General features: G+C 38.0%; 1 protein-coding gene across 7 annotated transcripts in view; it reads right to left on the minus strand.

The window, feature by feature from the left end:
• The window catches only part of Evi5 (ecotropic viral integration site 5), a 137,086-nt gene that overhangs the window by 61,398 nt on the left and 61,506 nt on the right, over positions 1-14,182 (minus strand). For 6 of the 7 annotated variants that reach the window (XM_029477107.1, XM_029477108.1, XM_021161863.2 and 3 more), the window contains 7 exons: positions 12,891-13,034; positions 11,955-12,044; positions 11,764-11,861; positions 9,687-9,747; positions 8,437-8,490; positions 5,989-6,021; positions 5,290-5,436 (listed from right to left, as the gene is read on the minus strand). In XM_029477107.1, coding sequence (XP_029332967.1) covers positions 5,290-5,436; positions 5,989-6,021; positions 8,437-8,490; positions 9,687-9,747; positions 11,764-11,861; positions 11,955-12,044; positions 12,891-13,034 — 627 coding nt within the window. The remainder of the gene's footprint in view (positions 1-5,289; positions 5,437-5,988; positions 6,022-8,436; positions 8,491-9,686; positions 9,748-11,763; positions 11,862-11,954; positions 12,045-12,890; positions 13,035-14,182) is intronic. The other variant, XM_029477109.1, reaches the window with a different exon arrangement.

A 14,182-nucleotide genomic window follows, 5' to 3' on the forward strand; every position in this document is an offset into this window, starting at 1 on the left:
AAAAAAAAAAAAAAAAAAGAATTTGTAAGAGGTTGGACTGTGGCTCAGGGTTAGTAAATGTGCTTAGCATGCATAAAACCCTGGACTCAATGCATAGCACCCCACCTTAAAAAAAAAAAAAAAGGAAAAGCAAGATTACAAGATTAAATGTGTAAAGTCACCTAGTGGTGGATTTTTGAAAGACATTTCAACTATTTTTCAGTTTTATCAGGAAAACTGACCCACTGGATAAGTCAGGTATATAAAATTCCTATGTGATACTAAACACATTACCTCAAATTATTTAGAAAAATTCACAACTTTCAATAATTTAGAAGATAAGTATTACACCTTTTAAGTTTAAATGAACATGACATGTCATTATACTAACTGCATTAAACCATTAAAGACCTTATGAAATGTTGAGTAAACAAAAGTCTATAAACCTAGAGTCACAGGAGGCTCTTCTATGGGGCTGGGAAGGAATAAAGGTCAAAGGAGGGAAGATAGGAACCAGTTCTCTCAGAAGAACACTAATAAGTGCAGGGAACATATCAGGGAACATAAAAACCATCACTTTGGAAAATTAATGTAATAATTAACTTTACATGTCCTTTAGATACAGACATATGGATTATATAGACAGACCCCACCACATTGCTGAGTTCCATATTTTTAGACACAGTCCAAGGATGGAAAGTTTTACAAACAAACCCACGTCAATTTTTTTCTTGATATTATTTTTTAAGTAATATAGCATAGTAACTATCTGTTTATCACATTAACTAGGCATAAGTTACTTAGAAATATTTGAAGTACACAGAAGGATGTGTAGTGGGTATATGCTAATATGATGCCATGCTATGTAGGAATTTGAACAGACACAGATTTAAGTGTACACAGGAATTCCTAGAACCAATCATCCTACAGATACCAAGAAATAGCTGTAATTATTTGGTACAAAAGTATTCCCAATAGATTACTTAACAGTTGTAAAGATCAAGTCACATCTTTACAAGGGAGGCTACAGTACCAATCTCAGCCTAGAAGCAAAATTCAACACCGGTCTAGGACACAACTCAGTTTCTGATTAAAAGCAAAATGAATTCTACAATGTTCTCTCTCATCTAAATGTCTAATTGAATCTAGTTTATAGAAAATACAGTGATACAATGGGAAAGAACCAGAAAAATTCAGAATATGAAATAAAGCAATTGAGTCCTATCTGCAAAGGTCACTGGTACTTCTGATACCGGTTACTGTCTCTCCCCTTCTTTAGTCACTACAGACAGAGGCCCAGTGACTTCACTCATCATTCAAAGACTCAGCTTGTGGTTACACTAAGGCTCTTGACTTTCTCTGTGTAGCTTTCTATTTGATTTCTGTTAGGTTGCAAACCCCAGGAAAAATGGATAAGGTGACTATTTCACATATCTAAGTAGACCTGGTCTCCAGGTTCTCCCAGAATGCCTCAGCCCCAACCCTCCTAGATGGCGTCCCCTGTTCCTTACCCTGAACTCTCCAGTCCAGGGCGCTGAGTGGTTGCTCTTCCTTACAGAATTCAACCATCTTAGTTACCGGCTAACTTTGTACCTTTTGGCCTCCTGGCTGCTATACCTGACTCCCCTCTCGTCCCCCAACTCCGCCATGGCCCGGCTCAGTCTGGTCTGCCTCGGACTACTCTGGACTCTCCCAGATGACCCTGTCTCGGCCACACTCTCCTTTTTATCTATAATAAACCACACCTAGGAATATGTTCTCTTTCCTTTTTATTTTTTTCACTCAATATTTTTCTTTTTTCTTTTTCTTTTTCTTTTTTCTTTTGCTTTCTTTAAGTTCAATTTACTCTCATGAATCTATATTTTTAAGGGCAAAACAAATTATTGTTTTAAGACTTAGTGCCTCACATAACACAAACTCTACTAAGCATGGTGGTAGATGGAGTTCACACATGTTCATATGTTGTGTCTTCAGTTAATTATGAATATATTCCAGTTTCCTTTCAGACCCTGCTGAGGGTAGAAAATGAACTGTAACCCAGCACACTCTGAGAGGGATGAAAATTGTCATCTTTATTGTGGTGATTATGCAACCTCTCTACATTTAAACACATCAAATTTCATACTTAAATTTCACAAATTTTGTAAAAGAGAGAGACAGACAGACAGACAGACAGACAGACAGACTTAAAATGGTCTAGCTCTACTTAAATCATTTCTGAAACCAAACAAAAGTGCATTAAATATCACAGATTACAGTTAGCAAAATAGAACTAGAACCTAAAGCTCTTCACAGCATCAGAAGCGCTTCGAGGATGGCAGGAGTGGGTGGTGGCAGGAGGAAGCTGTACTAGAAACTCATTACGTCCTGCTGGAGTGTGGATTGTAAGCACTGACCGTGAGAGGTCAAACATTCATAAACTTGTACTTAAAGGAAGACTATAAACAAATCAGCAATAACTATACTTACTTCCCATCACTGGCATATCCACTACTTTGAAAAGTATTTCTTCTGTCAAAAAATGCAATGGATAAAATTCTGATTCTCTCTCAATTAAAATCTCTCATAATTTGCTACATATGACATTGGTAAGATAAATGTTTGAATCTTAATTTTGAGGGCAGTATATTTTTAAAATAGTCCACATATAATGTTCTTGAACATACCATGCATATGGGCAGTCTAATATATTACACAGGAGTAAGCAACAAAGCCCTTTGATATCTTCTCACAGAGACATAATCGTCTCTCCATACACTTAGCCATTTACATTTACTATTTTCATCTTCATTTCTGTCTTGACTAGAAAAGGGGCCACTAAAAAAACTTACAGAATTACTTATAAAACTGTAGCTATTGCTACAAAATAACATGTTTGTCTTGACATAGCAAATTAACTTTCACTAAGACACAAAATAGATTTCTAAGAATTCTTATAGAATCATAAACAAGGCCACATTCACAAACCTAATTTTCACGTACTGTTTTCTGTGAGAAACACGTGTCTACATTAAAGTCTGCTCCATCACTCATTTCCTAAGAATGCAATTTCTACTATTTCTACACTAATTTTGCAAGGCATTTTAATATCTTAGATATAAAACTTGAACTTGGAAGTTCACTCAAAGCTATGCTGCTAAATTTCACTTATTCAATATATCCTCATAGCTTTATTTCTATCATCTACAATTTACTGTAACTTAAGAGTTCATCCTCTTTGTGCAGGAAGGGAAATAAACTCTGAAGTAAATATCTGCTTTCTCCTTGGTAAATGTTAGTTGCATAATACAGGTCTATTCAACCTTCAAAGGTGAGTGCGGAGGTTCTTTCTCGGTTACATTTAGTCAGAAATGCCTAAGATGGTCTGCTCGTTTTCATCAGCCCAGGTGACTCTGGCTGTAAACCAGCACTCTGTCCACTTGGTTCACTGTCACGCCGAGGTCAGCATTAGCTATAATCTATGCCTCACAGCTTTAATGCATCAGAACTGCAGCTGGTGCTCATGCAAGCACGAGAGCAGACTTTCCTTCCAAACAAACAGCACCTCACTAACAGCTCATTTCCATTTCATTGCTAAGAATTCTATTTTTCTGTTTAATGCCTTGTTATTACCTAAATCTCACATAAAGGCAGAGCAAACTACTGCAGTTGTGGTCCTTTTAATATTACTTTAATATACCCATTTTTCTTAACTGCCTTCACTAATAGGGAAAAAAAAACATGTTTATGGCTTTCACTACCCTTTTTCCTTTTAGTCTTTAACTTTTGAATGCAGATAATGATGTTCCTTAGTTTTACTGAGTAAAGTAATACCCACTTTGCGGTCATTGTATCTGCTGTTCTGGCTTCTTTAGAACTGTAGGTTTGACAGGCTTTCTCTTCCTCCAGTTCCTACTTGAGAACAGAAGCAACAACCTCCTTATAAAGCTGTGAAGCTTTTTTTCCTTCTAATCCTCACAATCCGTTAAGCTCGCCTTACTCTGAATGTGACAATGGGAAATTTTAAGATACCTATGCCAGATAGTTTGTGTTTTTGTTTTGGTTTGGTTTTTTGTTGTTGTTTTTTTTTTTTTCCTGGCTGTCCTGGAACTCACTCTGTAGACCAGGCTGGCTTCGAACTCAGAAATCTGCCTGCCTTTGCCTCCCAAATGCTGGGATTACAGGCATGTGCCACCACGCCCAGCTGCCAGCTAGTTTTTATGTCAGCTTAACACAGCTAGAGTCATCTGTGAGGAGGGAACACCAATTGAGAAAATGCCTCAGTAAGATCGGGCTGTAGGCAAGTCGGTAGGCCATTTTCTTAAACAGAGATTGATTTGGAAGGGCCCAGCCCATTGTGGGTGGTGCCATCTTTGGGCTGTGGTCCTGGGTTCTGTAAGAAAGCGGGCTGAGGAAGTCATGAGAGCAAGCCAAAAGGCAACCTTCCTCCACGTCCTCTGCATCAGCTCCTGTCTCTAGGTTCCTGCCGTGTTTCAGTTCCTGTCCTGACTTCCTTCCATGATAAGACAGTGCCATGAAAGCACTAACCAACTAAACCCTCTCCTCCCCATATTGCTTTTGGTCATGGTGTTTCGTCACAGCAATAGAAACCCTGACTCGGGGCTAGCTATATAATCAGTGGCTGTTCATACCTTTAGGTTGATGCATTCGGGGTTTTTTGTTGTTTGGTTTTTGTTTTTGTTTTTCGGGACAGGGTTTCTCTGTTAGCCCTGGCTGTCCTGGCACTCACTTTGTAGACCAGGCTGGCCTCGAACTCAGAAATCCACCTGCCTCTGCCTCCCAAGTGCTGGGATTAAAGGCGTGTGCCACCACTACCAGCTGCAATTCATATTTTTTTAAGAATTACTATCCGTTTGACAACTTGTCTCCTCTTCAAGTAAATGTAAGCATACATTTTAATCCATAACTCAGTGTTTTGACAATAGGAAGTCTAAGCTAGAATATTTCACGAAATATAAGCTGTCAACATTATGAAAGTTTTAAATGCACATATTCTAAATTCTGAGTACTAACTTCATCTTTACAAGGATCAAAAACTAGATGTCAGGATTACCTCCTGTAAGAGAAATCTCTGAAAATATACAAAGCACTGTACATTGCTAATTTTCTAGGTCTTGGAGTATAATATAAAATAAAATATTAACTATTTCTAACAAAACCACAGACAGAAAAGCACAGGAATCTTTGTGGCCATAGTATGACCCTTCTGAATTACAGAACACACAGGGAGTGCCTAAGCGTTCACCTGGAGCTGTGCGTTCACGGTGTGACCTACAGGGAAGGCAAGACATGCTCCAGCAGACTCCTTACCCAGTGGCGGTGGTGCCGGAGCTCCCTGATGGTGCTTTCAGCCTGCTCCAGCTTAGCCCTGGCCGCATCAGTCTGTTGTTTGATGGTGGCCAACTCCCGTTTTATGAGGTAGTTTTCCTCAGCCTCCTGGGCTCTGGTCACTTGTCCCTTAGGACATAATTGTTTTGTGTGTATAAAGCAATTTAGAATAGATTCAAGACAGACTGCCTTGTGAGGTTTAGTTATTTTTCTGACATGTTAAAAAAAAAAAAAACACCTCAAAGAACAGAATAGCCTAGGTAATTATTAGCTAGAAGTTTGTTATTTTGCTCTAGCAAATTTGAGGAAACTAAATGAAAATTTCATCTGATAGTCTTGAGAATAATTTTTCTTTTAAATCAATAAAAAATGTAATTCATGCAATATTACTGTTGTACATGCAGAGCTAAAATGTCAATGAACAGTGGTTAATGTCATAGAACCCACTGTTTTCCATTTAAAATAAATACTTTAAAAATAAGGTTAGCTTTAAATCGTGCAGAGGTAACCACCCAATTAATGATATGTTTATCAAAACATTAAGTATACAGCCATATGCCAGCCCAAAGAATTATTTCTAGAAAAATGCATGTAAAATTGCATGCATAAAGTATGGATTTCTAAGTTTAGGATTTCTTAGAGGTTAGCAAAAACACTAAAAATAAAAATAAAAAACTATACCTGTATCAATCTATCTGCCAAGGAAGCACTTTCCTACAAAAGGAAAAATTTAGATCGAAATATAAAAGACAGAAAATCAAAGTGATAAAATTAGGAATAAGAAGAAACATCCACACCCAAATTCCATCTACTTTTCACTGCTCATTAAAATGGAAATTTAGATTAAAATCTATTTTTAATAAATGTGTTTTTATTTTTAAATCTCAAAAATATCAAAATAGAAACCAACTCCATATAATCATGTCTCTAAAAGAGACAAATGTTTCAATACTTAAGACAAACAAGTATTTCTTCTTGAAAATATACTTTTAAATCTTTACTTTTTAGGCCAAATCATATGAGTACACTATAGCTGTTTCCAGACACAACAGAAGATGGCATCAGATCCCTTTACAGATGGTTATGAGACATCATGTAGTTGCTGGGACTTGAACTCAGGACCTATGGAAGAGTAGTCAGTGCTCTTAACCACTGAGTCATCTCTCCAGCCTTTAGGCAAATCATATCATCAAACCACTTCCATGAAAGGGACAAAGGGATATGGGTCAGAAAAATCCCATTCACAAACATGGAAGCAACTGAGTGTAACATCAGAGAAACAGGGAAGGAGAGCTGACAACAGAAATTCAGAAACTAACTTAAACTCTAAATAGTCCAGAATGAACATTTTTTGGTTCAGGATTTCAAGTGAACCCTAAATACTTATAGAATTCTAAAGGTGAAGTCAAAACCTGAGGCCAGATGCCAGTGGAAAACAGCTACTCACCTTTCTAGACACAAAACCCAAACTATCCTCTTAGAGCCAAAGGTCTGATGAAGTACTGCTTTCTCTATGAAAATATCAAACTCTAATGATGACAGTCACTGAAAGCTGCATATTTTACTGCAAGCTGGTGTTTAGTGAGTGCAAGGAAATACAATCAATAAACTCAATATATATGTGCAATCATCAAAAAGTAAAATTGCCTTCCAAGCTGCTTTGAAACAATCTTATAAGAAGAACTACATTTGACTTGGTATAAAGTATGAAACCATTAAACCATCCACAAACCTGTAATGGAGGTCTTGTTCTTCTGCAACACCACTTAGTATAAAATCATGAAGGCTTCTAGAATAAAAGACATTGGAAACTATCCCCCTTTCTAGTTATTTCTCTTTTGGATATTTAGCTAATAATTTTCAGAGAGATTTTAAATAAACATGGTGGTATCCTGAGTGCCAGATTCACACCAATTTACTCTGAATCTTTAGCTTTAAAAAAAGCTTCTGAATTTGGCTGTTTTCAATTAAGGGAATTCTGTGTTGGCTGTTTTGCTTTTGAGACACAGTCTGATTCCAGATTGGCCTGAAACTCACCATGTAGCTAAGGATGACTTTGAACTTCTGGCCCTCTAACCACCACAGCCCAAGTGCTAGGATTATGAACATGCATCTCCACGTCCACATTATACAGTGCTGGGATTGAATCAGGACTTTGTGCATTCAACATGCCTACTGCAACAAGACTCTTAAATTACATTAACCAATTCATTCTTTAAAACACCACTACAAAAGACAGTCTATCAAAGTCAGAGTAAGAAAAATATGAAAGCTTTCTTGCTTTCTGGTTATCTTACATGGAACAGGAAGGAAAAGCTAGTGAGAGGATATCAAGTCACTTCTAGCAACCACAGAGTTATAAACGTATCTGGTGTTGAAAATCAACATGATATAGGTGCAACAACATTATGAACTAACCAGTACCCCGGAGCTCTTGACTCTAGCTGCATATGTATCAAAAGATGGCCTAGTCGGCCATCATTGGAAAGAGAGGCCCATTGGACTTGCAAACTTTATATGCCCCAGTACAGGGAAACGCCAGGGCCAAAAATTGGGAGTGGGTGGGTAGGGGGGTGGGAGGAGGGTATGGGGGACTTTTGGGATAGCATTGGAAATGTAAATGAGGAAAATACCTAATAAAAAATTTTTTTAAAAATCAAGTAAAATTCATATGAAAATAAATGTCTTTTTGAAATGGAGAGAAAAATAAAGAGACATGTAGAAAAAAAAAAAAAAAAGAAAATCAACATGAAAAGGAACCAGTCACTTTGACTAAATATAAAGCTGTTTGTTACACGCCTTAAGGAACCACTGCCATGTTCAACATGTGGCTAAAAAGACAGGGCATGTTTGGAATTCATCTTTAAAACATCCTGTCTGAATGTACTTACTCCCAACTAAGTCATACTTTCTAGAGGTCCCATGAGAAGAAAGTAAAGGCTATCGGTACGTTACTCTAACAATAACTTCAGTGAAGCATTAGCGTGGGTGTTCACTGTTAGTAACTAGAGAGCAGGTGAGCTAGGAAAGCTGAGGTCAGCACCACATCTTAGGTGAGCAGCACTCCAAATTCTGTAAAGATTTGTTACAAACAAACATCCAGAAGACTGGCGATAGTCGTTTACTTACTTTTTCTAATGTTTCAATGCGCTGTTTTAAAAGCCTATTTTCTGTGCGTAGCCTCTGCCAAGGAAAAAGAAAGTTTGTTTACAAGGATTCTTGAGAGAGAAAACAGCAGATCCCTAAGTAGCAGTGTTGAGAGTGTGGCACCTTTTATAAGGAATGACTGTAAGTACCTGTTAGATTATCACACCTCGGGTAAGAAGGCAGGGCAAAGGAAACAATCATGGTGGTCATTCTCGCTGAGACGCAACTCTACACATAAAACGTAATAAAAATACAGTCTTGCTTTCCTCCATTTATAATGGCTTATACTTTTTCTCTTAAGATTTATTTTAATTTTCTGGGTATGAGTTTTGACTGAATGTATATTTGTGCGCCACATGTGTATAGTGCCCAAGGACTTCAAAAGAAGGTGCTGGATCCCCTGGGAAATGGAGATACAGACAGTTAAGCGCCACCATGTGGGTGCAGGGGTTTGAGCCCTGGTCCTCTAGAAAAGCAGCCAGTGCTCTTATCTGCTGAGCCTTATCTCCAGACTGGCTTATAATATTCTTATTCTAACATCTCTTGTCTCTTACAGATACTAACAACATAACTGGTATTCAAAACTTTAAATACTAATGTTCATAGGGAAAATGTCAAATTGTTGCTTAAACTATACCAATTTCCATTCATATTACAAATACCACAGCATAAAAGGCCTTAAAGTCTATAAATTTATACTGGCCAAGGAATGCTGCCATGCTACAATAGGCCCAACTAGCTCAGCCTTTGTTCTGTACCGCCAACCTCAAATCACTCTGCTCTCAACTGCACAACACAGCAAACACTTTCTCAGCAAGTTTTACAAATGTTTCAGAAGAATGCAGTTTCCACAGCTATGTTTTCTTCTGCAGAGGAGCAGGTCAAGGCAGGGAAAGAGCTATTTCTTCTCACACGAGAGGGAGAGCAACTTCAGTCACACCATCCTACTTCCAACCACAGGAAGATCCTGATGAATACAAATTTCTTTTGTTTTTTTTTGTTTTTTTGTTTTTTGAGACAGGGTTTCTCTGTATAGCCCTGGCTGTCCTGGAACTCACTTTGTAGGCCAGGCTGGCCTCGAACTCAGAAATCTGCCTGCCTCTGCCTCTGCCTCCCGAGTGCTGGGATTAAAGGCGTGCGTCACCACGCCCGGCTACAAATTTCTTTACTGCCAAATTTCTGGCTTGAAAAAAATTTATCTTCAGCTATTTGAAAAGCCCTGTAATGCTTACTTTAATTTCACCTTGCTCTTCCATTTCTTTAGTTTTTATTGTAGTGTATTCTTTTTCAAGTCTAAAAAGAAGAGAGAAAATTAAAGGCATATTTTCATTCAAAAGTAGTTATTAAATTGCTTAATTTAAAAGGACACGTTAGCCAGGCATGAGAGGCAGAGGCAGGCATATCTCTGATTCTGAGGCCAGCCTTGCCTACAGAGCTAATTCCAGAACAGCCAGGGCTACACACAGAAGCCCTGTACTAAAAGGCCAACAACAACAACGAACATAATAACATAAAACACATCTCTTTACTTCTCCTCGAGGTATAACTGGAAACAATTTACATGAGAAACAAATAGCAGAGCAGTAGACTGGGTGGAGTGGGAAAGAGGTCAGGACAGGAAAATGTAGATGTAGTCCACACGTGTGATACAGTTCATGGCAACAACACCTGATGCATGCACTGGACACACACCATCACGGTTAAGAAGTGAAAGTCACATAGCAAGGGAAGCAAGCAACTGTTTTATACCACAAATACTGACGTAGCAGAGAATAAGGCATCATGGGTTCTGTACTTTTGCTTTATAATTTCTAAGAAGGAAAATAAATATGGCAAAGTATTAATAACTGTTAAAGCTAGATACAAAATATGGATATTTATCATCTAATCTATTTTTCTATATACCTGAATATTTTCCTGGTTGAAAAAAAAGGTACTTAAAATATGAGCTAAGCTAATGACTATAAACTATCCCTTTAGAATTAAGCTTTACAAAAAGCAAAATAGAATGCTATGCTGGTTTTGTTTTGGCACTTTTAAGTGTCAATGCAAAATTACCTTCTTAGCACAAAAAAATAAAATAAAGAGAGCTTAATAGAGGCCAGGTGTGGTGGCAAACACCTGTGATTCCAGCACCAAGGAGGTACAGGCAGGAAAAATAGTGAACTGCAGATTATTCTGGGCCACACAATAAGGCCGTATCACAAGTAAGACAAAGAAAGGGCCTGGGAGATGACTGTGGGCAAGGGCGTCATCAAGCCTGATGGCCTGTCTATGGGTGCGAGCACACAGAATAAATAAAAGTGATTAAAATGCTAAACAGAAGTTAAGGATAAAATCCAGAAGCAATATGAATAGAGCAAGGACGTGGAGGAGATGGGAATATCCTGTCCTCTGAGCAAGTACTGAAAAGGAACAAAACACTTTATTTAGAAAAAGGGAGGAAGCCAAACATGGTGGCACATACTTTTAATCCTAGTATAAGTGAAGTTAGGAAGACTGCCAGAGTTCAAGGCCAGCCTGACCTACAAAGTGAGACACTGTCTCAAAAGAACAACAAAGATCTTGCTACTGCAAGCACTGATACAGCTTAGAAACACTTTTTACCATAGCAGCTCCAGTGACATGAATTCTAACTATGCCATTAGGCTAAGAGTTATTTCAGTAAGTACTGGGAGCTAGAGAAGTAACAGCTATAATCCTTAATTAATACACTGACCTTAAAAATGATAGAGAAAAAAATGTAATCCAGGAGCTGAGATTGACTATCTTGAACATTTTAAAATAAGATGAGAATCTGAAAATCTCATCCTTGCTGCTGGTTGTGCTGCCTGCATGGAACGAACACTGGGGCACAACTGGGAGGACAGGCATGTCAGTGCCTAGAACTACTCAATATGTTTGTAAATCAATAGCTTGGTAGGCTTGGTACAACCTGGTGGTAAAACATGTATTTAGCATGCTCAGTCCTCTGTTCACTCCCCAGTACCAAGAGTAATAACAGTACATACTAAAAACAACAGCACACTTGCCCACATATGCACGAATACTCCTAACTCTCGTCAGAATGGGAAGCAAGAAGGCACTTTAAAAGTAATTTACAGTGATCTTGTGTATCACTACTAAAAGCGAATGGCAGTCTAATATTACCTGTGTTGTACAGAAGCTAATACTACCTAGTAAGATTAAACATTTTATAGGCTAAGTAAGAAAAATATGGTACTTTTCACTAGACTGTTTCCTATGACCACTGAAGTGCCTACGTGCTTCAGTAAGTTCCATAGCTGCAAGATCATACAAATTACTTACTTTTTCATTTTTTTTGAGTTGTATTTGACTTGGTAAGCTGACTGGATTAATTTTTCTGGGCCACCATCAAACTGATGTGGAATGACCTTCTGAAAGTGCTAAGAAATAATAAATGAAAAAGCAGAATTGTTACTGTATATAACCCATTAATGACAAATCTAGACGCATTTAAGGAATCATGAGTGACTTACCTGTAACATCCCTTCCATGTCAAGTTGCATTAATTCTGCCTGATTCATCTGAAGAAGCGCTAATCCTACTCGAAACACTATTTCCAAACCCTGATGAAACAAATTAGATAAAGCTATATGTGTTTACTCTTCCATCAACAAAAAATTAACCATTCAAAATAATACCAAAGTAAACATTTAAGGATCTAAACTGACACACATATTCTGTAAGAGTCAGAGAGCAAGCATTTTACACTTGATGTCCACCCTTCAGACTATCCATTTCTACCACGGAGCCCTGCAGTGGACACTACACATGCAAAAACAGGCAGGGCTGTGTTCCAAGAAAACGAGTGGAGAGATTTTATATGGAAACCACAGCACTGACTAAACTGTTGTCTGCCAAGTCCATCCCAAACTGTATTAGATAAATCATATAAACTGACTCTTCCAAGAACAACAGAAAACAAGGATCACTACTGTGTCCCTGGCAGTGGGAGAGCTTTCCCAGGATAGAAGCAGCTTTCCTACAGGAATTCCTTGTCTTACTATTTGGGAAACATGCACTGCACAATAGTATTTACAGAGAGGGGGAATTTACTTTTCATTTACTCTCTCTATCATTCAAAGGTGATAAAAAAGGATGACTTTAGAGAGCAGGTCCAAAACTCAACTGTATATATTTGAATCCTGGATACAGCCCCAAGTGCTGGTAATGTCTCCAGTCAGGCCACTCAATTGTCCTGTAAGTCTCAGCTTCCCCATCCATCGTCTAACAGATGGGGAGGGTATCAGAACCTACCTAGTAAGCCTGTGAGGAGGCTTAAATGAGATACCTGTGGAAAGAGTACACTGGAAACACAAAGGCTCTCTCCCTCATCCCTACACTGTCCTGCTCCAATTAAACCATGACTCCTTTATTCTGCTGTTATTCCTAGTCTAATCATGTGAGCTTACCTCAGACATAAAGATGTCAAATATCCTTGTCGCAATTGGTAGTGGGAAAGTTGTAAGAAAGATTGTCAGGAACCAGGATGACGCATACATTGATGTATGGAAACTCTGAGATTGAAAATGTACAAAGAGTTCTGGAAGATACTCCTAGAAAAGAGAAAAAAATAGTTAAAACACAATAAAATTGAGTGTTTCAAGCTAGATTATCCCCAGGTAAGCCTACATCAAACACAAAGATCTAGAATTACAGAAAACCTCAAATATAAACACTGACACTAAGTTAACAGCTACAATCTAGGAAGGGCAAAGAAATGACAGGAAACCGAACTTCAGGTATATCTTTACACTGATTCACTGATAAGAAAAACTAAACCATAGTCAAATATCCATCCGGCCATAAACAGTGTGTTGAACAACAGTCATAAAATGTTTAGTCCTCTTCATCTTCTTGGTAATTGCAGTTGTCTGATATCTTCTATCCGTTTTAATTAACTTTAATAGTTCTATAAAATGTTTAAAGAAAAGAAAAGCTATGCTGAACTTTCGAGTACTATTATATACCATCAGTCATTCATCTTTACCTCCTACAGAGTAAAGAAAAATAGCAAGACCTTCAATGATGTCCTAACACTCAGCACCAAAAGTTTAAGGATTGTATCAACAAACAAAATTACTATTTTAGAAGGAAGAAAATACCTCAAGATGTATTCTGATTTTTTTTAAAAAAATGTAAAAACACTTTCATATCTCATTCTTTATACAACACACAGGATTTTATAATTACAGAGAAAGGTGACTCTTAGCTAGGTGTGGCTGCACACACCTTTAATCCCAGTACTCCAGAGGCACAAGCAGAAGGGTCTGTGTGTGTGTGCGTGTGTGTGTGTGTGTGTGTGTGTGTGTGTGTCTCGCTCTCTTTCCCTCTCTCTCAATTCAAGGACAGTCTGGTCTACACGGGGAGTTCCATGACAATCTGGGCTATACAAAAAAACCCTGTCCCCTGTCTTAAGAAACCTGCCTCTTGGCTAGGAGGTAGGAGTGGGTGGGTGGGTGGTTGTAGAAACACCCTCATAGAAATAGGGGGAGGGAGATGGGATGGGAGTTTATAGGAGGGGGGAAACTGGGAAAGGGGATAACATTTGAAATGTAAATAAAGAAAATATCCCTCCCCCCCACCCAAAAAAAAAAAAAAAAAAAAAAAAAAAAAGAAACCTGCCTCTTGTATCAACAGAAATGCTGGCCCAAATCAAATCCAGAAAGGAAAAAAAATTCAAAAATGTTTTTCATTCACCAGG

Source organism: Mus caroli, chromosome 5 (assembly GCF_900094665.2).
Source record: "Mus caroli chromosome 5, CAROLI_EIJ_v1.1, whole genome shotgun sequence".
Lineage (NCBI taxonomy): Eukaryota > Metazoa > Chordata > Mammalia > Rodentia > Muridae > Mus > Mus caroli.